This window comes from Pseudophryne corroboree, chromosome 5 (assembly GCF_028390025.1).
Source record: "Pseudophryne corroboree isolate aPseCor3 chromosome 5, aPseCor3.hap2, whole genome shotgun sequence".
In the NCBI taxonomy this organism is placed as follows: domain Eukaryota; kingdom Metazoa; phylum Chordata; class Amphibia; order Anura; family Myobatrachidae; genus Pseudophryne; species Pseudophryne corroboree.
Window position 1 is genome coordinate 78658583 of NC_086448.1, and position 27807 is coordinate 78686389.

The 27807-nt window shown below is 47.6% G+C and overlaps 1 protein-coding gene across 2 annotated transcripts in view; it reads left to right on the forward strand.

Annotated features, from left to right (window-relative positions):
* LOC134927227 (probable acyl-CoA dehydrogenase 6) overlaps positions 1 to 27807 on the forward strand; it is a 222066-nt gene that overhangs the window by 99930 nt on the left and 94329 nt on the right. For both annotated transcript variants that reach the window (XM_063921394.1, XM_063921395.1), the window contains exon 4: positions 25221 to 25350. In XM_063921394.1, the coding sequence (XP_063777464.1) occupies positions 25221 to 25350 (130 nt within the window). The remainder of the gene's footprint in view (positions 1 to 25220; positions 25351 to 27807) is intronic.

Sequence of the window (27807 nt, forward strand, 5' to 3'; positions counted from 1 at the left end):
TCTGGGCACGTAATCAGAAGAAATATAGTAATAATCTTTAAAAGGGATAATACATTTCAGGTATTCCCCCATAACGGGAAAGGAACAAATTTTCCCAGATGGTAGATAAAAAAGTCAGTACATCCACAAGTTAAGGTAAATTGTATGTAAAATAATATCTTATCTGGAATTTGGGAAAAGACAAGTAATTGACAAAACACTAAAAACAACCCTTTATCCTAGTGTGACCTGCACTAGCCAAATAATGACCTCCTTGCTTCTCTTGATGTAATAAGAACCGGGATTCCAAAGAGAGAGGTCCTTCATCAGGACTGAGCAGTTCTTATTGTTCTAAATACAGAAAAGAAGTGTCACACTATATCCTTTATCCATTGTTCTTGAATTCATGTAGGTTTTCTTAGTAGTTCTCTGATGAAGTGAACAGTGGTTTCACGTAACGCGTCGTAATTGGTGTTTTAGAAGAGGGCACTCTAAGGACAGAGATAGATTGTGTATGGTCCCATTCTGATGCTGCAGATCATGATGATGGAACTGTACCTATGAGTATTATCATTTATATTGAGACGGAGCCCCTGAGAATTTACTGAGTAATGAAAGGGAGAATGCAGAACTTTAGCGCAGGTAATAAGGTGACTATTGGACTTTAGTGCTGGTAATGAGAAGGACACTGCAAGACTTTGGCAGCCTTGATCTCATACCCGTGCCAGTCTTTAGCATGGCAAATGAGACAGAGATCGCAAGTACTTTAGAATGGGTAGGGATAGGGAAATTGCTAGACCTTAGCATTGGTAATGAGAGGGAAAAGAAAAAAACTTGCAATGCTTAGTGCAGTTTAGTGTTTTTATATTTTTCTAAGTATAACATTATTACGCTTTTTGTGATGAAGATCTTTACTCTAATGAAGGCCTAAGGAGATCTCAATGCTTGCAATTGTGAAAGATTTAAAGGCGAACATAGAACCACTACTTAATACTTTGACCCAAGTGAAAGACTAACTCCAATGCTCTCAGGAGTACAACACTTTTTCTGCTGTGATCCAGTTCCCTCTAGTGTTCAGTCCATGGATGCTTTTCTTATATTTGATGGGCTATCATTTTGCTTAATATGACTGAAGCCTTTGGCAGACTAGATAGGCCAACTGTTTCTTATCCGCCGTCAAATTCTAAGTTTCTATGTTTAGCCACGATCTGCTCAAAGGATGGAAGTTCAGATGACCATAGGAGGTTAAAAAAAAACTGTCTTTGCATCTAGGTACCCTAAAAAAACCCAACATAAATTGGACCCCGTAAATGCCACTCAAAGGGTTTTACTAGATGAATAGTAGCTCTGAGTAATTACAGTGGTCTTAGCCATCTTGGGGGATGTACTGTAGCAATATTCATGAGAGCCAGAAACTTGTCACAGTCTACTAAAAATAAAACTATCAAGGGAGACATTTTGTGGCCTTCCCGATGTCAGTAGTTAGGTGTTCAGCCAACAAAATGGCCGCCTCCTCAGCATGTAGGTAAGTGGTACAGTTTAATACTGAAAAAATCACGCAAGAAGGCTCTCAGCAACAGGCTGTAATTTCTATTACAAATATGATTTCTGGACTATTTTTAAGAAAGGGTTTTCATTAAACAAGATAAATACAATGTACCATAACATTTACTCTGACGCTACATAAAGACAAGTAATGCGTGATCTGATCTTCCTGCTCCCTCCAGTAAAATAGAAACACATGGACATAAAAAATCTGGATAATTGATCCCTATGGGAGGAATATAATTTATAAAAGTTGTTTCTGATTTAACCTGAATGCATCCTGCTCTATTTTCTTGGGTCAGCTGTTTCATAGTAGCGCTTTATGTATACTTTGTGCTCCCCATAAACCTACTTTTATCGCCTTCCAAGTTCCAATTGTGTACAACTCACAGCAGAGCAGACACAGCGGATTCCACTGGTCGGAATTTGTACTTCGCCTGAAGATAACATTTCCACATCCTGCGCTGTAACCCTGTGGATGATATATGAAAGGGTTTTCTTTCTTATAACTTTTCCCTCCTACATTTTTCTTCAAGGTTTTTCATAGTTTTCCAAATACTGCTGTACAAATGTATTCACTCGATTCATGCATGGGCACGGTGATATGTCGTTTTTCAAATTCATGTTAATTAGCCGTAATTTACATGTCAAAAAGTTATTACAAAGACTGTAATTAATATAATAACGTGGCAGTGTTTCAGATTGTTGTAGCAGTTTGTTCAGACCTAGATGACAGATGCGCAGAGGAATTTGAACAAAGTGTATGAAAACTAGAAGCGCGTTAGACACAAATTAGTGATGTTTTTACTGTATTGTCCATAGCATGCTCTCTGCAGGCGCTATGCATTTTACCCTGCGCGTGTCTTCTGATGGTACTCAACGTTCTAGAGTCCCGGCACTTTATTTTTCTGGGAATGAAAAGGTCTTTTTACCGTTGTTGCTAGCTAGTATATTTTATCACTCCTTCCTGGGACTTGTATCATCAGGCTAATACATCCCAGCTTCTTAATAGGCGACACAGACCCTAACCTGACGGGTATGGGTCATTAGGTCAGCCACTATTGGTCGACATGCATTAGGTCGACATAAGTTTTTTTTTTACTTTTTTGGTGTCTTTTTCTTGGTAAAGTGACTGGGAACCCCAATTAGTGCACGTGTTCGCTCGCCATGCTTCAGGCAAGGTTCCTCGCTGCGCTCGGCACAGGTTACTATTCCCAATCGTAGTCCACGTGGATCGTAAAGTATGAAAAAGTTCAAAAATGTGAAAAACGCGTGTTGACCTTTTTCCATGTCAAAATAGTATCCACGTTGACCTACTGCATGTCGACCAATAGTGGTTGACCTAATGACCGTATCCTCAACCTGACCACAGGACCTTCAGCAGTTCAGAAGGGGAAATAATTCTTGTTGCACCATTCAAATGTTAGAACACAATGGCAGGAATAAACCTATAGACTAACAACAGTCATATTTTTCGTGCAGTTATTGGGTGTTAATGAAAAGCTGTTAGGGGTGAACAAGCCCTCAGAGGATTTAATATTCTGAAGTGGCACTTGTCATATTTAGGGACAGATGTACTAAGCCTTGGAGATTTGATAAAGTGGAGAGAGATAAACCATCATCCAAGCAACTCTTAACGGTTCCGGTATGAATGGTCGACCATGTTATGGTCGACAGTCATTAGGTCGACCACTATTGGTCGACATTGACATGGACACATGGTCGACACATGAAAATGGTCGACACATGAAAAGGTCGACATGTTTTTTTTTAACCTTTTTTTGTGTTGTTTTTTGCGTAAAGTGACTGGGAACCCCAATTAGTGCACCGCGTCCCCTCGCATGGATCGCTTCGCTCGCCATGCTTCGGGAATGGTGCATTCGCTCCGCTACCGCTTCGCTCGGCACAGATTACCGTTCTAATCGTAGTCTACGTGGATCGTAAAGTATGGAAAAGTTCCCCAAAAGAGAAAAAAGTTAAAAAACTCACGTCGACCTTTTCATGTGTCGACCTTTCATGTGTCGACCATGTGTCCATGTCGACCATGTCAATGTCGCCCAATAGTGGTCGACCTAATGACTGTCGACCATAACATGGTCGACCATGTGAACGGATACCCTCTTAACTGCCCTTTTTTTAAACACAGCGTGTAACACGGCAGTTACGAGCTGATTGGCTGCCACTTTGGGGTCTGTGGAGAAAGATAAAGTGGATAGAGATAAAATGGCAACCTACCAGCTCCTAACCGTCATTTTCACCAATCATACTAAGTTACACTTTAAATAATTCTGAGAAGTTATCAGCTCTGAAATGACTTACCTTCTATGTTGTTTCAGTTAAATTACAGACGGAAGAGTAAATGATTCATTGTGAAGTGCCACTGTATCTGTAGATCAGGGACGTGCAGTCAGGGGAGGCAGTGCCTCCCCTGTCATTAATGATTAAGTTAATACAAAGAAGATGCATATGACACATATTCTGTGTCATATGTATCTTCTTAATATTATTCTTTGCATTGCTCCCCTCTGTATGTGTTTGGGAGGCACCGATCGTGGTGCCTCCCGTTGTCACTGGGGAAAGTATGGGGAGCGGGGGGCGGGCACGGGCGGGGACTAGCCATGGGCTGTAAAAGCCCATTGAAAATATATGGGAAAGCGGCACCATTAGAGGTGCCGCTTTCCTACAGGGACGTGCTTTCAACCTATGAAAGCACGTCCCTGTCAGTGAGGCCACAGTGATTGGCCAGCGGATCCGTCACTGGATCCGCTGTCAATCACTGTGTCGGCGACGCTGGCGGAGGAGGTGCGGGCGGCTGGATGCGGCGATGGTGCGGGCGGCGGGATGCGGCGGTGGTGTGGGCGGCGGCGGAAATTTACCTTTATCTGCAGAGTTTGGCAGCGGAGCGGTTCCAGTTTCAAAAATGGCGCCTCAGCGACATTTTTTAAATTAAAGATGGCCGCCGCGAGCCAATTACGGCTCGCCGCGTCATCGCCCCGCCCCCTCCGGCTGACTTATATAAGTCAGCGCGAGGCGGAGGAGAGTCAGTCCGACGGCGGAGGAGGAGCAGTGAAGAGCTCCTGAAGAAAGAAGACGCCGGAAGTCCTGGCTGGGCGGCGGCTCCGCCGCCCACCAGGTGAAGACGCCGGAAGCCCTGGGAAGGCGGCGGCCACGCAAAAGAGCTTAAAGGCCGCCGCCCCCAGGTGAAGACCCAGTTTAATAAAGCTTATTTTTGTGTGGTGTTTTATTTTAATATTTTCTTTACAGGTGGACTACAGGTGCCAGCGGGCCCTTTATGTCCGGGCATGCTGGCACTTGTGGTTCTCCAAGTGCCAGCATGCTGGGGCAGGCTTGCTGGGACCTGTAGGCCACCTGTAAAGAACAATATTAACACACAATGAACCCCGCACCCACCGCCACCAGGGGTGCGGGGCATAGCACTGGGCTATCAGCCCAGTGCTGGTTATTGCTCGGGAGGGGGGACCCCATTTTTATTTTTTGGGGTTCCCACTTTCCGAAGAATTCCAACCCTGGGCTGACTGGCTGGGGGGGCAGATTAATGTTATGGCAGGGGGACACCACACTGAGTGTCTCCCCTGCTATGGCATTACTCCCCCTGGCTGGTTCTGCCTGATGTGTTGGGGGACCACACTATTTTTTTCCTTTTTTCGGGGGGGGGGGGGGGGGGGGGGGGAGGGCTTGTTAGCTGCCAGTGCCTCCCCAACCAGTGACCTCACCGCACGTCATTGCTGTAGATGGAGTTGAGCCTATTGACAGGCATACATTCTGTGCACTAGCTCTCCTAGGATATGCACCATGCTCAATAGGGGTTTCATTGTAGAAGTCGACAGTCAGTAGGCCGCCCCATATGGTCGACAGGTACACAAGGTTGTCAGGTCAAAAGGTAGACAGTGCTTAAGACTGACCGATGCAAAAGGTCAACATGATAATGCACACAGATTAACATTATTTTTATTAAATTGTATAAATTAATTCCTGAGCGCTGTAATATTTTTTTTTTCTCAACATGATAAGGGTCGACATAAGTTTTTGGGGTTTTCTCATGTTTTTTCAAGTTTTGCTTGATTTACTATTCACGTGGACTATGATTGAAAATAGTAACCTAGAGTGGGTTCAGCAAGCCACCATGCCAGAAGCGGGCCTGTGGGGGTACATATGTCCACTGATTGGATATGGTTAAACATATAAAATGACTCACAGAAAAACTAGAAAACGAAATAAAAACCCAGTGTTGACCTTTTTTTGTGTCAACCATTATCATGCTGACCATTGGACCTTGTTGACCTTTGTACCTGTCAACCTTACCCAATGTCTACCTTTTCACTGCCAACTTTTTTTTTTACCGTCGACTGTATGGGGTTGACCTAATGACTGTCTATCTAGACACTGTACAGTAGATTTTCTATACCATGGTTCTTCAAACTGCGTTACTCCAGCTGCTGAGGAACTCCACATTTCAGCATGCCCTGCCTCCGTTTAAGCATGCCTTGATAGTTCCACAGCAATCATCACTGATATATTTAAATTCTCCTGCCTAGAACGTGTATCGACTTATCCCAACCAAATAATATATACCGTATATACTCGAGTATAAGTCGACCCGAGTATAAGCCGAGGCACCTAATTTTACCACAAAAACCTTGGAAAACTTATTGACTCGAGTATAAGCCTAGGGTGGGAAATGCAGCTCTACCCGTACACAGAACTCAAAGTGCCAGATATGCCCCACAGTGCCAGTTATGCCAGATGTGCCCCACAGTGCCAGATATGCCCCACAGTGCCAGATATGCCCCACAGTGCCAGATGTGCCCCACAATGCCAGGTGTGCCCCACAGTGCCAGGTGTGCCAGATATGCCCCACAGTGCCATGTGTGCCATATATGCCCCACAGTGCCAGATATGCCCCACAGTGCTAGATACTTACCCTCCGTCGCTCCCGCGCTGTCTTCTGAAGGAGGGACACGGAGAGCGCAGCGCGCGGCTCTCCTGTGTCCCTCCTGCGTCTTCGGCGGCAGTGGCGTGTGTTAAAGGAAGTGCCGGTTCGTGCACTTCATTTACCAGACGCCGCTGCCGCCGGAGATGCAGGAGGGACACAGGAGAGCCGCGCGCTGTGCTCTTATTGTCCCTCTTAAAGCTGACTTGAGTATAAGCCGAGGTGGCTTTTTCAGCACAAAAAAAAAAGTGCTGAAAAAGTCGGCTTATACTCGAGTATATACGGTATATTATTTTCCTTCGAAAAGCATTTGTCTCGCATCTTCTTTAAGAGTTTCAAGGACACCCACTGTTCACGCTTGATGTCATTGTTAAATCAGTGTTTTTGGACCGCCGAAATTTGTTCATGCAACCTGATTGAAAACTTATCTTGTTTTTATCCAACATTTGGGAAGTCATGCAGCTGTTACAATAAGAAGCAAAATACATTTCCTAGGGATTAAACAACAGGAGATGTACACATGCATCTAAACAGGTGGCTTATCTAGCCGTACAAAGCAGTAGAGGCTGGATGGTTCTATACCAACATGTTAGATTACAAATACTTTTACTTTGATAAACTAAACTACTTTCCAGTTGTCACAGACCTGTCTTACTGAAGGTCCGGTTGGAGACTCCTGTGGCATTATTTATCTAGAGTTTTTTTTATTTTTAACTCATCAATGTTTTCCATGTTTTATAACAGGTTTTAAAACTTCCATTTTATTAAATGTAACACCTGGCGTGTTATGTTTTACATAAAATAGCCATTTTAAAGCCCAGCAAAAAAAATTATGAAAATCCTCAATTTTAAAAGAAAGGCACATGATCAAAAAATGTCCAGATTGTTAGAGGATAACTTTAGCTTAAAGGCAAAGTATTGCTTGAGAAGCTATACTGGAGGGGGACAGTAGGTGGAGCTGTATCTTAAGTGATCACTGTGTATTCTTTCTTTGCTATGATAATATACTCTCCTGTGTAGTCTTTTTTGGTAATTCTTCATGTCATCTCGTGAAATTGACATGTTGTGTTGGTAGGAATCACATTATCTTTCCATTCGTGTTCCATGCCTCCCAGGCGGTGGGTGTTTGCACAAAAACCCAACAACAAACTAGCCTGTAGGTGGAAGGTATGTAAATATGCTTGACATAATATCCCATTAATCTGGGAAACATGATTTACACAGGTTCTGTAGTCGGCTAAATTCAAACCTGCATTTCACCTGGTTTTAATTAGAGATGTGCGGCTGGCACTTTTCGTGCTTTGGTTCTAGTTCCCCGCTCGTGTTTTGGTTTTGCCAAAACCACCCTTCTGTGTTTTGGATCTGGATGATTTTTGAAAACAAACAAACATAAAAACTGCTAAAATCACAACGTTGGGACAGAGAGAGAGAGGCAACAAGGAAGTAGGGACCGTAGGGCCAGAGTGTAACTGCAGGGACAGAGAGAGTGGCAGCAGGGACCCAGAGAGAGAGAGTGTGGCAGCAGGGACCCAGAGAGAGAGAGTGTGGCAGCAGGGACCCAGAGAGAGAGAGAGAGTGTGGCAGCAGGGACCCAGAGAGAGAGAGAGAGAGAGTGTGGCAGCAGGGACCCAGAGAGAGAGAGTGTGGCAGCAGGGACCCAGAGAGAGAAAGAGAGTGGCAGCAGGCACCCAGACACAGAGGAGTAAGTTTACTAAGGTGGGAGGTTTTTTTTTAGAACTTGTGATGTTGCCCATAGCAACCAATCAGGTTCTACTTAACATTTTTCTAGCTGCTTCTAGAAGATAAAATATAGAATCCGATTGGTTGCTATGGGCAACATCACCTGTTCTAAAAAAAAACCAATCTAACTCTCTCTGCAAATGTTATATCTGCCCCCTCTGCAGTGCACATGGTTTTGCCCAATTGCTAACAAACTTGCTGCTGCGATCAACTCAGTATTACCCCCTGAGGCAGCAGGAACATACAGTAGGGACAGAGGCAGCTGGGGCATAGGGACAGAGAGAGAGAGAGAGACAGTAGGGGAGAGAGAGAGGTAGCAGAGACATAGGGACAGAGAGAGAGGCAGCAGGGAAGTAGGGACAGAGAGAGGTAGGAGGGGAACATACAGTAGAGACAGAGAGAGGTAACAGGGATGTAGGGAGAGAGAGGCAGCAGGGACATACAGTAGGGACAGAGAGGCAGCAGGTAAGTAGGGACTGAGAGGGAGAGGCATCAAGGAAGTAGGGACAGAGAGGCAGCAGGGACGTAGGGACAGAGAGGTAGCAGGGGGACATACAGTAGAGAGAGAGGCAGCAGGGACGTAGGGGGAGAGAGGCAGCAGGGACATACAGTAGGGACAGAGAGAGGTAGCAGGGACATACAGTAGGGACAGAGAGAGGCAGCAGGGACGTACAGTAGGGACAGAGAGATAGAGGCATCATGGACGTAGGGACAAAGAGAGATAGCAGAGTAAGATTACCAAACTTCTAAGTAAGGAACTGTGGTGCTGCTGATTGCTGAAGTCTCCTAGTTACAGCCGAGCATGGCAGACGCCGTAAAGAAGCAGGACCCACAGACTGCTTCCAAGTTCCACTGCACTGTGTCGAGGAGGAAGAGTCAACCGTGAGGGAAGGGACATGCGCAGTGTGCTGTGGTCCCTGCTGCATGAACCAGAAACATCCCTGGCCCAACTCGGAGGGGGGTCACTGTCACTAGGACTGTGTGGTCAGCTGCACCGCTTGTGGATCTACTATCATTCTCGTGAGATGATGACATCTTCTCACAAGTGTTTCTCTACAACAGGCGGCTCCGGGCACACAGTGAGGCTCTGTACAGTGACTCTCCCTCTCCTACCAGGAAGTAAACTGCCAGCCTGGAACACGAGGGTGGCTCAATACTAATTAAAACAAAAAAAAACACGGTGCAGTGGGATTGGTTGCTGGGCTGGCGTAACCCCAAGTGGCTGGGCCCCATAGCATTTGCATGCTCTATAGTTAACGTCACTGGTGTGCTGTGACAGGCTGTGAGTCCCAAGGGGGGGTAGTGAGTGTGGGGTGACAGGCTGTAAGTGGGGGTAGCGGGTGTGTGGTGACAGGCTGTGAGTGGAGTGATGCTGTGAAAAGGGAGAGTAGTGGATGTGGGGTGACAGGCTGTAAGTTGGGGTAGCGGGTGTGGGGTGATAGGCAGTGAGTGAGGTGAGAGGTTGTGAGCGAGTAGCGGATGTGGGGTGACAGGCTGTAAGTGGGGGTAGCGGGTGTGGGGTGATAGGCAGTGAGTGAGGTGAGAGGTTGTGAGCGAGTAGCGGATGTGGGGTGACAGGCTGTAAGTGGGGGTAGCGGGTGTGGGGTGATAGGCAGTGAGTGAGGTGAGAGGTTGTGAGCGAGTAGCGGATGTGGGGTGACAGGCTGTAAGTTGGGGTAGCGGGTGTGGGGTGACCAGTAACAGGGCAAAGGACATGGGTGGAGAGAAGGAGAGCAGAGAAAAAAACATTAAAAAGCCGGATGAAAAAATATACTCACCTGAAATCTAAAGGCCCGTACACACTGGCCGATATATATCGGCCGTTCTCTTGAACGGCCGATATATCGCGGGTCCGTCGGCCAGTGTGTACGGCCGATACGTCTGTGAACTCCGTCGTTCAGACATATCGCGTCGGCCCCGCAGCACAGCCGACGGCCAATATATCTACCAATATATTGGCGCGTCGCTGTGTGTGTACGGGCGGTCGTACACATGCTGCGGCGGCCAGCGGTGATTGACAGCTGAACTGAGCGGGCGTGTGTACACGCCCGCCCAGTTAATGAAGTCAGTCCCCGACGGATCGGGCAGTGTGTATGCTCAACACACTGTCCGATCCGTCCATAAATATATCTGCAGATCAATTGATCTGCAGATTTATCTATCAGTGTGTACCCACCTTAAGGCTTCTATGATTGGATCGCTCTCCACTGCCAGGGCCAGGCAGCTGTCAGCAGTTCCTCTGTCGGTGTGGTGACCTCCGTTCTCTTGTGTGGGTCCGCAGCTCCACTGAAGTTCTTCCACTGACACAGCGGGGCGCGCGCGGGTGACTTCATCAGAAGGGGCGGATTTAATCCTTTAGAAGACAGTGGAGGCTGCTGAGGAGTCTATAGGTCTTGCCGGTCCTTTGGGCGCAATCAGGGCGGGTGAATCCTGACTGGGTGAACATGACGGATAAGCGATGGGTGTTCCCGCCAGCTGCGCCCCACCTCTGTTGGACCTGCCATGGCACCCAGGGCACATGCGCTGCTCGCCCCACCCTATTTACGCCTCTGCTAGGGACAGAGACAGAAAGAGAGGCAATGGGGACAGAGAGACAGCAGAGATATAGGGGTATATGCAATAGCGGGCGAATTGCCAAAAAAGGCGAATTCCGGAACGTTTTCGCCTCAAAAAATCAATTTGCCTATGCAGTGCAGTACTTTTTCGCAAAAAAACGGCCCGTCAAAATTCGCCTTTTCTCAATTCGCCTTTTTCCGCATTCGCCTTTTCTGCAATGGTACAGATGCTGCAATTCGCCTCCAGCATATTCAATTCAAGTTTGGAAATTCGCCTGCAGTGCTTTTAGACAGCAAATTCGCGATTTTCACTCCGCCACACTTTGGAGGGTGAAAACAAATAAAAAAATTTTAAACATGTTTTTTTTTGTGTTTTTTTTTTTTTGGAATAGCAGATCTATTTATATTAGAAGGGATTAGGTACTTTTTTTTTTTTGGGGGGAGGCACAAATATTATTTATATATTTTTTAAAATATTTTTTTTTATTTTTTTATTGCTGGAACGGTAAAATCAGGTAAAAAAATGGCGTGGGGTCCCCCCTCCAAAGCATAACCAGCCTCGGGCTCATTGAGCTGGTCCTGGTTCTAAAAATGCAGGGGAAAAATCGGCCAGGGATCCCCCGTATTTTTAAAACCAGCACCGGGCTCTGCGCCTGATGCTGGTGCCAAAAATACGGGGGACAAAACGAGTAGGGGTCCCCCGTATTTTTAACACCAGCATCGGGCTCCACTAGCTGGACAGATAATGCCACAGCCGGGGGTCACTTTTGTGCCGTGCCCTGCGGCCGTGGCATCAAATATCCAACTAGTCACCCCTGGCCGGGGTACCCTGGGGGAGTGGGGACCCCTTCAATCAAGGGGTCCCCCCCCCCCAGCCACCCAAGGGCCAGGGGTGAAGCCCGAGGCTGTCCCCCCCCCATCCAATGGGCTGCGGATGGGGGGGCTGATAGCCTTTGTGATAACAAAAGATATTGTTTTTTCCATTAGTACTACAAGTCCCAGCAAGCCTCCCCCGCAAGCTGGTACTTGGAGAACCACAAGTACCAGCATGCGGGAGAAAAACGGGCCCGCTGGTACCTGTAGTACTACTGGAAAAAAAATACCCAAATAAAAACAGGACACACACACCGTCGACAGTAAAACTTTATTTCACACTACCGACACACACATACTTACCTATGTTCACACGCCGACATCGGTCCTCTTCTCCCTGTAGAATCCACGGATACCTGAAAAGCAAAGTTCAATATACTCACCTTAACCAGGGTCCAGAGATAAATCCACGTACTTGGCAAAAAAATAAAACGCATTTACCCGCACCAAAAACGGACTGAAAGGGGTCCCATGCTGACACATGGGACACCTTTCCACGAATAAGACCTGTCAGTGACAGCTGTCACTGACAGGTCTCTAAGCCAATCAGGAAGCGCAACTTCGTTGCGCTCACCTGATTGGCTGATCGCTGTGACAGCGCATCGCACAGCTCCCTCCATTATATTCAATGGTGGGAACTTAGCGGCTAGCGGTGAGGTCACCCGCCGGTCAGCGGTGACCGGCGGGTGACCCCACCGCTAGCCGCTAAGTTCCCACCATTGAAAGTAATGGAGCGGCTTTGCGAGGCGCTGTCAGAGTACAGACGGCGTCCAGCCAATCAGGTGAGCGCCACGGCAGTAGCGCTTCCTGATTGGCTGAAGGGACATCAGTGACAGGAGTCACGTGATGTCCCGGCATTCGGGGGAAGGGGTCTGATGTGAAAACATTGGACCCCTTTCAGTCCGGTATGGCTCGGTGTTCGGTTTGTTTTTTTACAAAGTACGTGGATTTACCTCTGGACCTGGACCTCTGGACGCTGGAAGGTGAGTATAATTTTTTGACAGGTACCCTCGGATCGTCGGAGATCGTTGCAGTCGGCGTGTCAACACAGGTAAGTATGTGTGTGTCGGCGTATGAAATAAAGTTTTACTATCAAGGTGTGTGTGTCCTGTTTTTATTTGGGTATTTTTTTTCCAGTAGTACTACAGGTACCAGCGGGCCCGTTTTTCTCCCGCATGCTGGTACTTGTGGTTCTCCAAGTACCAGCTTGCGGGGGAGGCTTGCTGGGACTTGTAGTACTAATGGAAAAAACAATATCTTTTTTTTTAACACAAAGGCTATCAGCCCCCCCATCCGCAGCCCATTGGATGGGGGGGGACAGCCTCGGGCTTCACCCCTGGCCCTTGGGTGGCTGGGGGGGGGGACCCCTTGATTGAAGGGGTCCCCACTCCCCCAGGGTACCCCGGCCAGGGGTGACTAGTTGGATATTTGATGCCACGGCCGCAGGGCACGGCATAAAAGTGACCCCCGGCTGTGGCATTATCTGTCCAGCTAGTGGAGCCCGATGCTGGTGTTAAAAATACGGGGGACCCCTACTCGTTTTGTCCCCCGTATTTTTGGCACCAGCATCAGGCGCAGAGCCCGGTGCTGGTTTTAAAAATACGGGGGATCCCTGCCCGATTTTTCCCCTGCATTTTTAGAACCAGGACCAGCTCGATGAGCCCGAGGCTGGTTATGCTTTGGAGGGGGGACCCCACGCCATTTTTTTTTCGGGTTTTTCCCCGTTTTTTCCCGTTTTTAAAAATCGCGGCAAAATCCGCCAAATCGGCCGATTTTCGCCCGCGACTCTGGCGAATCCGTTTTTCATTGCATATGGTGAATTCCGGAAGCCACCTTCCGGAATTCACCTGGCGAATTTGGTCGAATTGAAAAAACGGCGATAATTGCCGCGATTTCGCCCGCTATTGCATATACCCCATAGAGTGGCAGGGATACAGAGTGAGGGTTCCGCATCACATTGCTGAAGAAGCCCCATAGGCTTCTACAGGCGTTACCCTGTGTGACGGAGGCCCTGCGGATGTAGGTAAGTACATACGAAAATGCTGTCAAAACCCAGAAAACTGTTTTTTTTTACCGCATTTTCACTTTAGTACATCCCGCCCAGAGACAGCAGGGACAGAGAGACGGCAAGGATAGAGAGAGACAGCAGGGACAGGGAGACAGCAAGGATAGAGAGAGACAGCAGGGACAGGGAGACAGCAAGGATAGAGACAGCAGGGACAGGGAGAGAGACGGCAAGGATAGAGAGAGACAGCAGGGACAGGGAGAGAGACGGCAAGGATAGAGAGAGACATGAGGGACAGGGAGAGACAGCAGGGACAATGTAACATTACTGAACTTCTAGATAAAGCCCCATACACACTGGATGAGAAAGTGAAAGATGGCCCTTCTGAGCGAGATCTTTTACAATCTTGTCCAGTGTGTACACTCAATGTCGTTAAGGATGCGCGCTACCGTGCATCGTTAACGACCCCCTCCTTCATTTGAACATGTATAGATGAGGGAGGTCCTTGTTAACGACAGCCATGCAGCATGGGTGATGTTCCCCCCGCTGCCTTTCTCCTACCCCGCACCGTCGCTCCCTTCCCTGCTGGCATCGTTAAGTGTGTATGCACTTGCCGATGCCGCTACCCCGCCAGGTTCCTGCTGCCGCCAATATTGGCGTCGACGAGAGCTCGGCTAGTGTGTACTGGGCTTACGGTTATGCTCCTTGCTCAAGTCTACACACACACAGCCTGTTCTTTCCCAGTCCCTATTCTCACACACAGCCTGTTCCCCCTACTTCCGATATATATATATATATATATATATATATATATATATATAGATATACACACACACACACACACAAACACCGTTTCCCCTAGTTCCTATATACACACTCACACAGCCTGTTCCCTAGTTCCTATATATATATATATACACACACACACAGTTCCTATATACACCCCCTCCCTCCTTCTCCAACCTGCCTCTACTCTCTCCACCCCAGTTCCTGTGCACACACAAAATACACTTTACTTCCAGGACGAGTGACTGCAGGTGTCAGACTTGATGCACAGTCTACCCGGGCCCAGGCAAAGTTGGAGGCGTGGCCTAATTATGCCCTTCCTTGACCACGCCCCTTTTTGTAGAGAAGTAAAATAAATAAATACAAAAAACACAGAACGAGCGGGCATTTCCAGCTGACACGGCCGGGAGAGGAGATCCGGGAAACAGGCAAGTACCTGCCCAGCAGAGGATCAGTCCAGGTGCCCTTGTCAAGTCGAGCCGGCCCTAGGCTTGACAAGCATGCCCCTCATTTACCTGTGCCTGGGGCCGGCTCTGCATCGGAGGCGGAGCAGTAGGAGGCTGGAAGAGGGCGGTGTGCTGAGCTCCGGGAGCTTTGCATTACAGGGCGGCGGAACAGCCGGGCTATGTGGCTGCATGCTGGATGGACGGAGAGCCGGCTCCCTGTGCCCCCCAGCAGTTGGAGAGAGGGAGCACAGTAAGAATTGCCTCCAGCCTGAACTGAGCTCCGTGGCTTCAGCACTCAGGAGGCGGAGCCGCTGTATAGGCGGCGGCTGCAGCTGATGCCCTGCCCCGAAAGAACAAGCAGCAGCAGCATTCTCCAACGTTCCAGGGTGTAGTACCAGCAGCTGCCGATAGGTGGCCGCGGGGCGCAGTGTGAGTGACGTCACCGCAGTGTAGGTTGGAGTCTCACGGAGCTTCGCTCTCTGAGTGGCCGGCACGGTGGCGCGTGCTGTAGGTCCTGCAGCTGGGACGGCCCAGGCCGCGGGCTCGAGTCCCGCCCCTCTGCCAGAGCTTAGATAGGGCAAGCACAAACCTTAGTTAGGGAATACAGCTCGCAGGGGTGCAGGGAGTATGCTTGGACTTGGAGCAGCCTGTTTTTTGGTGTCCACAATACTTGAAGAGATTTATTATTTATAATCCCCCCCCATATAACTCTCACCAGCATCAGTATATAGCGGGAGGGAATTGTCCTACATCAGCTTTGTATCTGATATGATGGCAGTGGGGGTCTACAAAGATTGTGCATGAGAGTATGAATATCTGTCACATGTTCCTTTTATATTAAGAATGCACAGTTATAACATTTTTATATTATATTTTTATTGTCTCTTCTCACACTTGTATCTTCTTAACATTTATAAATGTGTTGGAGTCACAGTTTGTCACACTATTCATATTATTTACACCTGGATGTTTATACACCATTGCTGTCACCATTTAATAATAATAATTAGCAGGGTGTAGGGACAGAGTGTGTGGCAGCAGGGACATAGGGACAGAGAGGCAGCAGGAACATACAGTAGGGACAGGGAGAGAGGCAGCGGGGACGTAGGGACACAGAGAGGCAGTAGGGGCAGAGAGTGAGGCAGCAGGGACAGAGAGAGAGGCAGCAGGGACATACAGTAGGGACAGAGAGAGAGAGGCAGCAGGGACATACAGTAGGGACAGAGAGAGGCAGCAGGGACATACAGTAGGGACAGAGAGGCAGCAGGGACATACAGTAGGGACAGAGAGAGAGGCAGTAGGGACACAGAGAGGCAGTAGAGTAAGATTACCAAGCGTCTAAGTAAGGAACTGTGGTGCTTCTGATTGCTGGGGCCTCCCGGTCACAGCTGAGCATGGCAGATACCGTAGGGGAGCAGGACCCGCAGACTGCTTCCAAGTTACACTGCACTGTGTGGAGGAGAAAGAGTCAACAGTGAGGGAAGGGACATGCGCAGTGTGCTGTGGCAATACAGACTGTGTCCCTGCTGCTGCTGTATGACCCAGAAACCTCCCTGGCCCAACTTGGAGGGGGGGGTCACTGTCAATGGGACTGTGTGGTCAGCTGCACCACTGTGGATCTACTATCATTCACGTGAGATGATGACTTCATCCCAGATGAAAAAACTATCCACACTAACCCCAAAATGCAAGAAAAGTGTTGACAAATTTTTGTTATCCTTTTCCAGTGTCAACATTTTGTTCATGTCGACCTAGTATCTGCCGACTATACGGGGTCAGCCTAATGACTGTAGACCTACTGAATGTAGATCTTCTTCTGTACCACACCCAGGGAACATACCCGAAAATAAATGAACCTGGGCTCAGTTTCACCCATATTGCACATGTTACCAGCTGTGTGGCATTACTGATGCCATGTACTGTTTTACTACATAACAGAAAGACGTTTGTTGTCCGTGCTACCACGTCAAATGCTGGCATGGGCATTGTCTTCAAGCCTGCAGTCCTGAGTCATGGGTTCCTTGTTTTCTACTGGTTGGGTACGAAATCCCATCAATCAGGATCCTGATGGATCCCTTTAAGTATTTAAACCTTACCCTAAACCCGGCCCTCCCTTATACCCCTTTTCCACCTGAGTACCGGGTCCGATCCAGGATGTTTAAGCCGGCTACAACCCGTGTCGGCCACGCCGTTTCCACTGCACTTCGTCACGGGTTATTCCCGGGTCGGATTTGTTTCCACTCTAACCCGGGTAAGCTCTGTAAAAGCTATTGCTGTCACTTGTTACGCGGGTCTGAAAACACGGGCAATGACCGTTTCCACTGCACAATTACCCGGGTCATTACCGTGTTTCCATGTTCAACCCAGGTAATATTCCAGGGTCACTCAACCCGTGTTGAGCCGTTTCCACTTACTAAAAACCTGCGTTGATGCGCGGCCCCGTGCAAAAACACGGGTACATTTAGCTAGTGGAAAAGGGGTATTAGTCTAACCCTAACCATCCCCTTCCTCAGACTAACCCTCCCCTCCCCAACCCCTGCAGCCTAATCCTCCCTCGTACCCCACCCCACACCAGTACTTACCAGCAGAATTGTGACCATCATGATCCCGCTTCATCCACCACTCTCTTTCTATTGCATTATTTTAAAGCACTGAAGTTCTTAGAATCTAATTTTGCCATTGCCCATTTTATTAAATATAAACTTCAATATTTAATGGTGAACTAACGCTTCCTAACATTGTATACATTTAGCATCACTTACCATTAGAGATATTCCATATCCTACAAAGTTTATAACACTATTTAGGCAACGCAATGGGCGGCTGTCAAACACTTTAAATGTCTCTCTATAGCCACACTTGCCAATATCCTGGCTGCTTCGGGAGAGAGCAGCCAGGCCGGCTCAGAAGGGGAAGGGGGGGGGATATGATGCACAGAGGGGGTGGGGCGGAGGCGAGGTTATTGTGACGCGTTATTTAAGCCTTGGCCCCCGCTCTGTAATGCCGATATTACCGGCATTATACTGCAGGGGGCGTGGCTATGATGATGCGCTTCAGCAACAATCGCGTCATCGACTGCCCGGACCTCCCACTTTACTCACTAAGTGGGCGGCCAGGCAGGGAGGACCTTAAAAATCGGGAGACTTGCCTGCTATTTCGCTGGGGTGAGAGGGTCACCCGATTTTCAGGAGCCTCCCAGCCATTCCGGGAGAGTAGGCAAGTACCTATAGCGGGGCCTGGCCAACCTGTAGCTCTCCAGCTGTTGTGAAACTATAAGTTCCAGCATGCTCTGCCACAGTTTTGATATTAGGAAATGTTAAAACTGCGGTACAGCATGCTGGGATGTGTAGTTTCACTGCAGCTGGGGCGCTACAGGTTGTCCAGGCCTGCCCTATACCCTGACCCCTCCAGTATTCTGGATCTATATCTCTTGTCTCTGCGTCGGTTTCAGAATAATGAGGTAGAATGTCAGAATCAGAGCCGGCGCAAACCACTCAGCAAAGGGATGCAGTGCAGGGAGGCGCCAGGAATGGAGAGGCGCTCTCCCTGCTCTGCATCCCTGTACTAAGCTGATGTTCCCCTGCTGCTGCGCCTGTCACACTCTATGACAGGCAGCAGGGCAAGCGCCAGCAGCATTAAGCCTCCAAGTCCTCTCCCCCTCCCCTGTGTCAGTGCAGTGTGCTGACCTAAAAAGGGGCGGAGCTACACGGGACCAGCCTGAACAGTAGGATGATTTACTCCAGCTTCGGCCTGCAGACTTCCTTAGGTAAGAGGATTGAAAGAGAGTGAGTGAGTGAAAGTGTGTGTGTGTATGAATGTGTAATATATGTGTTACTGTGTGTGTAATGTATGTACAGTATGTATGTATATGTGTGTGTATGTGACTGTGCGGCATATTGTGTGTATGCGTCACTGGTACAGGGGGCCTTGCGTGTGTAAGCGTCACTGGTAAAGGGGGCGTTGCATGTTTGTAAGCGTCACTGCTACAGGGGGTGTTGCGTGTGTAAGCGTCACTGCTACAGGGGGCATTATGCTTGTAAGCATCACTGGTACAGCGTCACACGTACAGGGAGCGTTACATGTGTATGCTGTGTTACGTGTGTAAGCGTAACTAATACAGGGGGCGTTACATGTGGAAGCGTTACTGGTACTTGGATGTTACGTGTGTAAGCAACACTACTATAAGGGGCGTTATGTGTGTAAGCGTCACTGGCACAGGGGGTGTTACGTGTGTAAGCGTCACTGGTACAAGGGCGTTACGTGTGTATGCGTCACTGGTACAGGGTGGCGTTGCGTGTGTAGGCGTTACCTCATTGGTAAAGTGGGCATTACGTGTGTAAGCATCACTGGTACAGGGGGCATTGCGTGTTTGTAAGCGTCACTGCTACAGGGGGTGTTGCGTGTGAAAGCGTCACTGGTACAGGGGGTGTTGCGTGTATAAGCATCACTGGTACAGGGGGTGTTGCGTGTGAAAGCGTCACTGGTACAGGGGCGTTACGTGTGTAAGCGGCACTACTACAGGGAGCATTATGTGTATACGTGTCACTGCTTTGTAAAGTATGGGAGGGCGCAAATTTATAGTTTGCAGGAGGGCGCCGAACACCCTAGCACCGGCCCTGGTCAGAATTGATACCTTTTAATAATGTTCTGTGCAGAATTATTTACTGTTTTACACTTTAGACTTTTGCAGAGAGTAAAATGAGAAGAAATCCTACTTACGTACAGGACACATTTCCCCTCAGAAATTGTCTCACTTGTGCATGTGCCAAACTAGTTAATCACATTAGTTTCTCAGTCAGTCCTTGCAATGAAACTACTCCCTCACATCTAATAATCTTTAACTGGGTGTCACTTGGTAATTGAGAACAAAGTCTCGTCTATTGAGAGCTGTATTAAACAGTACTAATTAAGTATACTGGCACTTCATAATCTGTCATCTCTACTCTTGTCCAGATCTGAGGGCAGCAGGTGCCCTGCTGATTCCTGCAGGAAATGCAGAGTTGGGGGCTGCTTGACCTGACCTCGGTCTGAGAGCGGATGATTAGATATAAAAGGGAGTCACACCGTCTCATACTCGCATGTTTTTCCTCACAGTGTATTTTCAAAAATGTCACGACCTGTTCAGTTTTTGCTTTCACCCGAAAGGCAATTACAGCATTTTTACAGTGTGGTTATGAATACACTACGGGTGAGGGAAAATAACGGCTCATTTAAAGTTAGGTAAGCGGACAATAAGTTTCACGTGTGTTATGAAAAGTATAATCTGCGTAGTTTACGAATAACGTCACAGCCCTTGGCACTTGGAAATGTACAACTTTCGTTGTTTGGTTCAAAGTCTTTATTGAGTTATGGAAATGCCTAATTCAAAAGAAAATTAAATAATTGTTAAGGAACGCACAAAGTAAATAAAAACACATCTGAATTCTAAATAAAATCAAACTTTTTGCATGTTTATAGGACAGGGGTAGTAGAAGTTTTTACAAGGACAAGTGGACTCTGGTAATCTGATTGGAGGATGAAAAATCCTGGCACCTACACTGATGAAGGGCATTTGCGCATCAACACGAAACGCGTTTAGGCTTTCCCAGAAGTGGGGAATAGGTTTATGGACCAAGATGTTGCTCACAATGCACAGAGCAGGCACACCAATGTGCTTAGTTTGTCAGCGTAGTTAAATTAGGGTTAAAATGAGATAAAAGGATGATAAAGGCGCATTTCTGGGGGTTCCATGCAGTGTAGAGGGGAGCACAGACATTTCCCCTTAACAGAGTGCTGGAGATTGACCCCACCTATGAACTGGTGGAGATCATGTATTGTCCTGTATTAATGGGATGTTGAATTTTACCAGAGAAGCTTATTTCTAAGCGGAAGATTTTATTTAATTTTTTTGTATCTGCCCATTGGACAAATCTTCAAAAACATTCTTTTTACAGATGAGATTTCTAGCAGAGGAACGATCTTGACCTGGATCTCTTCGAGTGAAATGGGCATAACTGTCTGGCGTCCATGGAAAATCACGCAAGAGATCTGTCTCATGTGAATGCCGTGGCGGTATTGCTAGAGTTGCGTGCATACAGGGACTGAAGCAGGTTTCTGACTGGTCTCTTGAACCTAGCATGGGGCAAGTGCAAGAGCAGATACTACGGCTGACAGGTTTCGGCTGTGTACAGAAAAATGGGTGGAGCGTTTTCCTACTTGAAACCGTGCGGATCCTGGCATTAGCCCTATGGAAGCCTGCATTGGCATAAGGCTATAAATATGACTTCTGTGGCGGATACCAAAAACAGCCACTTTGCGTCCAATTCAGAATTATCCCAGGGTGTCTAATATAATAAAGACTGCCATGATCAAGGTTGTACTGTCCCACAAGGTTACAGGAGAAACACCTGGTGGGCCCCACTGCCTGAGGACCCAACCCCTCCTCTAGGGATCAGGTTCCAGACTGCACATATACATATGTTACCTTGTACTGTAGCGGACTATGGTGTATTGTCTATAGGGCATTCCGGTTATTAATCTGGTACATTAGTGGTCACTCCGAGTTGATCGCTCGCTAGCTGCCGTGCAAACGCTATGCTGCCGCCCACTGGGAGTGTATTTTAGCTTAGCAGAAGTGCAAACGGTTGTTTCGCAGAGCGTCTGCAAAAATTTTTGTGTAGTTTCAGAGTAGCTCAAAACCTACTCAGCGCTTGCGATCACTTCAGACTATTCAGTTCCGGATTTGACGTCACACACCCGCCCAGCGTTTGCCCGGCCACGCCTGCGTTTTTCCTAACACTCTCTGAAAACGGTCAGTTGCCACCCAGAAACGCTCACTTCCTGTCAATCACTCTGCGGCAACCAGTGCGACTGAAATGCATTGCTAGACCCTGTGCAAAACTGCATCGTTCGTTGTGCGCGTGCGCATTGCGCCGCACTGTCGTTTTTAGCCTGATCGCTATGCTGCGAACAAATGCAGCTAGCGATCAACTCTGAATGACCCCCATTGTCATGCATGCATTAGCCGTATTTACGTGTTTAGCGAGAGCCCATACTATGAACTCTCCGATGTTTAGCCAACCAAGCTTATGTGTTGGCTGGACACCCCCCCTCTGGAGACTGGCGAAACCCATAAGCATAGGCCTTTACCACTGCATTCCTCTGGTGGGCCCTCCATGCCCCAGTCCAACACTGGCCACGATGCCCCCTTACCCTTATGATTAATATATACCATAAGTGAGGCTTACACATTCAGTTTTTTTACGGAAACAACATACATCTCATGCAGATTGTGATAAAAGGATACATGAAAGTAGTCTGAGAGATGGAAAAGAGCTCAAGTGAACAGGTACTCACACCAATTGTATCTTAACTGTAGCAGCCAGCAACTCTCCCCAACCTGCAGTGGTCAGCAGCTGGCAGAAGTAGTCAGTACATACTAGCATGCCGGTAATCTTTCTTCCTGCTCTACTTAATCACCCCGCTGCAAATCAAGTTCCACTTCTAACACACAGTTGGGAATCTTACCCAGAACATCTGTACACTTGTTGGGGCAAGTTGGGCCATAAAGTCTCGTTAAACTGCAGACTTATATCTGCAATTAAAATTTCTACATCCCCTATGCAATACTGAAACTGAGATCATTCTAGGTGGCAGGATTGTTTCTGCACTGCACCAAGGTCAGGTAAGGGGTTCGGTACCAAATTACAGGTTCATGCAGGGGGTCAGGGCTGGTAGAGTGCAATCCGGTCATTGTCAAAGAGTCAGGTTGTCCATACATGGAAACGGCAAGAACAGTGGGATGCAAAATCTTTGCAGTTAGTGACTTAAGACACTAGGGCAGGGATCCGGTCATGTGACCGGCACTCGGGATACCGGCGGCCACCATACGCCTGAATCCCGCCGGCTTACTAGCCCTACACTTGGCATGCTGACTGACAGGGACTATTCTCACTCATGGGTGTCCGTGGGAATAGAACCTGTGGTGAGCGCAGCAAGCCACCGAGCCCGCAGCGTGGCGAGCGCAGCCCCAGTGCCGGTCTCCCAGCCCCAACCCGCGGGGCATTTTGCATTGTGTTTCAACTGCATTTCCTAAGTGTCCTCCAGTATACTAGTTTGCCACTTGCACAAATGCAGCCTATGCACTCACCCAGGCCCAGTGCCTCATACATACAGGTATTAGTTGTCATGCACTCACCCAGGCCCAGTGCCTCATACATACAGGTATTAGTCAGTTGTCATGCACTGACCCAGTGCCTCATACATACAGGTATTAGTCAGGTGTCATGCACTCACCCAGACCCAGTGCCTCATACATACAGGTATTAGTCAGTTGCCATGCACTCATCCAGACCCAGTGCCTCATACATACAGGTATTAGTCAGTTGTCATGCACTCACCCAGACCCAGTGCCTCATACATACAGGTATTAGTCAGTTGTCATGCGCTCACCCAGACCCAGTGCCTCATACATATAGGTATTAGTCAGGTGTCATGCACTCACCCAGACCCAGTGCCTCATACATACAGGTATTAGTCAGTTGTCATGCACTCACCCAGTGCCTCATACATACAGGTATTAGTCAGTTGTCATGCACTCACTCAGAAACGGTGCCTCATACATACAGGTATTGGTCAGGAAGTGCCCCAGTAATATTAGTGGCCTGCATTCTCTTAATACTCGTTCAGCGCACATAGGGGTATATGCAATTGCGGTCGAATTCCGGCTGGAATTCGACCGTTTTTAAATTCGACTCAATTCGACAGTCACATACCCTCCCGCCGGGACCCGAATTCGACATATTCAATAAAAAATAGATTCGACAGTCCTGCTGTTGAAAAACGGACCAAATGTGCGTCCTGGATTTGACTTTTTGGACGGCACAAAAATGATTAAAAAACCCAGAAAAAAATTGCGTGGGGTACCCCCTTCTAAGCATAACCAGCCTCGGGCTCTTTGAGCCGGTCCTGGTTGTAAAAATACGGGGGGAAAATTGACAGGGGATCCCCCGTATTTTCACAACCAGCACCGGGCTCTGCGTCCGGTCCTGGTGCCAAAAATACGGGGGACAAAAAGCGTAGGGGTCCCCCGTATTTTTAACACCAGCACCGGGCTCCACTAGTCAGAGAGATAATGCCGCAGCCGGGGGACACTTTTATATCGGTCCCTGCGGCCCTGGCATTAAATCACTAACTAGTCACCCCTGGCCGGGGTACCCTGGAGGAGTGGGGACCCCTTAAATCAAGGGGTCCCCTCCCTCCAGCCACCCAAGGGCCAGGGGTGAAGTCCGAGGCTGTCCCCCCCATCCAAGGGCTGCGGATGGGGGGCTGATAGCCAAGTGACAAAATAAAGAATATTGTTTTTTTGTAGCAGAACTACAAGTCCCAGCAAGCCTCCCGCGCAAGCTGGTACTTGGAGAACCACAATGCCAGGGCCGCAGGGACCGATATAAGTGTCCCCCGGCTGTGGCATTATCTCTCTGACTAGTGGAGCCCGGTGCTGGTTATGCATAGGAGGGGGGACCCCACGCATTTTTTTTTCTTGATTTTAACCCATTCCCACCCCTTCCCACTGAAAACCATGCTCTGATCTCTTCATATTATTTTAGTCAGTTTAAAAAAAATATTCTTTAAAAAAATATATAAATAATACTTGTGTCTCCTAATAGACAAACCAAGTACATAATCCCTTCTAATATAAATAGATATGCTATTAGCAATAAAAAAAACACAAAAAAAAACATGTTTTTTAAAATTTTTATTAGATTCCGTCAGCAAAGTGAGGCGAATCAACATTTTTCATTTGAATATACTTTTGTCGAAAAGCCGCATTTTACCATTGCAGACATGTCGAATTTGACAACTGTCGAATTTCAAAAAGTCGAATCTGAAACGTCCGTTTTTTTGGCGAAAAGTACTGTATTGCATTGTCGAATTTTTTTTTTTTTTTTGTGTCGAAAATGCCCAGTTTTTAGACATTTGCGGCAATTCGACCGCAATTGCATATACCCCATAATGGCTTATGTACTGTAGGTGATCAGTGACTTTATTTCTTATTAAATAGTACATGAACAACTGCTTACACATCATATTAGGTTAATTTTGTAGGTGTTTGGTTAATCTTTTAATTTTGCCTCAATTTAATTGACTTTCCTTCCCTAATTCTAATTCAATTTGAATGGATTAAAAAATGTCTTCTTCATTTGGAAGAATTAATTAATTGAAATTAACAAACTCACTAATAAACAACTGAATCAGTCCTTATTGGTTTTATTACAAAGACATCAGTCTTTAATTACAGTATGATGTGTTAATGTGTAAATAAGCATTAGTAATATTGTAATTGCATTGTCTGTTATCAGAATACGGGGGAATGGGCTTGGATTTCTCGTATAGCATGGCTATTGCAGAAGAACTTGGCAACATTAACTGCGGTGGCATACCGATGGCTATAGGCGTTCAGTCTGACATGGCTACACCGGCCCTTACACGGTAAGTCATCATCATCATCATCATCATCATCATCCTTTTATCCCCTTATTTTGTCATCTTTAGAATAAATCCTATGAGATCGGATTTAGGTCTAAACAGTGTGGGGAGGAGAAGAAGGGGCTGCTCGGGGAACGCTGGGCACGCCCTCAAAGTAAAAAAATTGGGTTGTAGCGTGATGCCCCGCCCCTTAGCACGAGGCTCCACCCATTTATGATAGGCTCAACCCCCTTTCCGGTCACGAACGCGTCTTTGGCACGGCACGTCCCGCTCTACACATTACAAAAGTTGGGAGGTATGGCTTTAGTATTATGCTAGTCTAACATTTGTGGGCTACATGCAAAAGCAGCCAGTATTTACCCTGCACAGAAAAAATGTAAATGTATTTGTTCCCCTTGCATGGCAACATGGTTTATTCCGGACTCAAAGTTACTTGCTTTTTTTTTAACTTTACTTCCAAATCATAATCAGGCCCACTGCAATTGGGTACACAGCAACCATTTAAAAATAAGCTTTTATCCTGTACAGCAAAAGATAGCAATGCGAGTGTCTGATTAATTGTGGTTTAGTGCAAATCTTGTACCCAGTTGCTGTGATCTGGAATGAACACTACTGCTTAATGGACTATTGTTTTTTCTGAATGTTCACTATAGATTGAAAAGTGTTTATTTGGTCCTCTGCATACAGCATTTGCACAAGATGAACTTTTTAAATTGTGGCAGATTGCAGAGAACGACTTCTGAATTATGTTATTATTGTAGTACTCAAAGCTGTTCTGACTTCCAAGAAATGTCATTTCTCTGACGTCCTAGTGGATGCTGGGAACTCCGTAAGGACCATGGGGAATAGCGGGCTCCGAAGGAGGCTGGGCACTCTAGAAAGATCTTAGACTACCTGGTGTGCACTGGCTCCTCCCACTATGACCCTCCTCCAAGCCCCAGTTAGATTTCGTGCCCGGCCGAGGTTGGATGCACACTAGGGGCTCTCCTGAGCTCTTAGAAAGTTATAGTCTTAGAATTTGTTATTTTCAGTGAGACCTGCTGGCAACAGGCTCACTGCAGCGAGGGACTAAGGGGAGAAGAAGCGAACTCGCCTGCTTGCAGCCGGATTGGGCTTCTTAGGCTACTGGACACCATTAGCTCCAGAGGGATCGACCGCAGGCCCAGCCTTGATGTTCGGTCCCGGAGCCGCGCCGCCGTCCCCCTTACAGAGCCAGAAGCAAGAAGATGGTCCGGAAAATCGGCGGCATGAAGACATCCTGTCTTCACCAAGGTAGCGCACAGCACTGCAGCTGTGCGCCATTGCTCCTCATACACACTTCACACTCCGGTCACTGAGGGTGCAGGGCGCTGGGGGGGGGCGCCCTGAGGCAGCAATAAAAACACCTTGGCTGGCTAAAATACCTCAATATATAGCCCCTGGGGCTATATATGAGGTAAATACCCCTGCCAGAATCCCATAAAAAGCGGGAGAAAAAGGGGCGGAGCCTATCTCCTCAGCACACTGGCGCCATTTTTCCCTCACAGCTCCGCTGGACGGAAGCTCCCTGGCTCTTCCCTGCAATTCTACAGTACAGTAAGAGGGAAAAGAGAGGGGGGGCATTAAAATTGGCACTGTATACAGTATATTATATTTGAAAAGCAGCTATTAGGGACATAACTCAGTTAGTCCCTGTATATATATAGCGCTCTGGTGTGTGCTGGCATACTCTTACTCTGTCCCCCCAAAGGGCTTTTGTGGGTCCTGTCCTCTGAGCATTCCCTGTGTGTGTGGAGTGTGTCGGTACGGCTGTGTCGACATGTTTGAGGAGGATAATGATGTGGAGGGGGAGCAGATGCCTTTAGCAGGGATGTCACCCCCTGGGGGTCAGACACCTGAGTGGATGGTATTATGGCAGGAAATGAGTGCACGTATAGACTCCTTACATAAAAAATTTGACGACATGCCGACTGTGGGACAGCCGAGTCTTCAGCTCGTGCCTGTCCAGGTGTCTCAAAAGTCATCAGGGGCTCTGAAACGCCCGCTATCTCAGGTGGCACAAGTAGATGTCGACACGGATACTGACACCAGTGTCGACGACGATGAGTCAAATTTAATGCCCGTTAAGGCCATTCACTGCATGATTGAGGCAATGAAAGAGGTGTTAAATATTTCTGATTTACATCCAGGTACCACAAAAAAGGGTATTATGTTTGGGGAGAAAAAACTACCTGTAGTTTTTCCCCGTCAGATGAATTAAATGAAGTGTGTGAAGAAGCGTGGGCTTCCCCTGATAAGAAATTGGTAATTCCTAAGAAGCTACTAATGGCGTTCCCTTTCCCGCCAGAGGATAGGTTACGTTGGGAAACACCCCCGAGGGTGGATAAAGCGCTCACACGTTTGTCTAAAAAGGTGGCACTACCGTCCCAGGATACAGCCGCCCTTAAGGAACCTGCTGATAGAAAGCAGGAGGCGATCCTG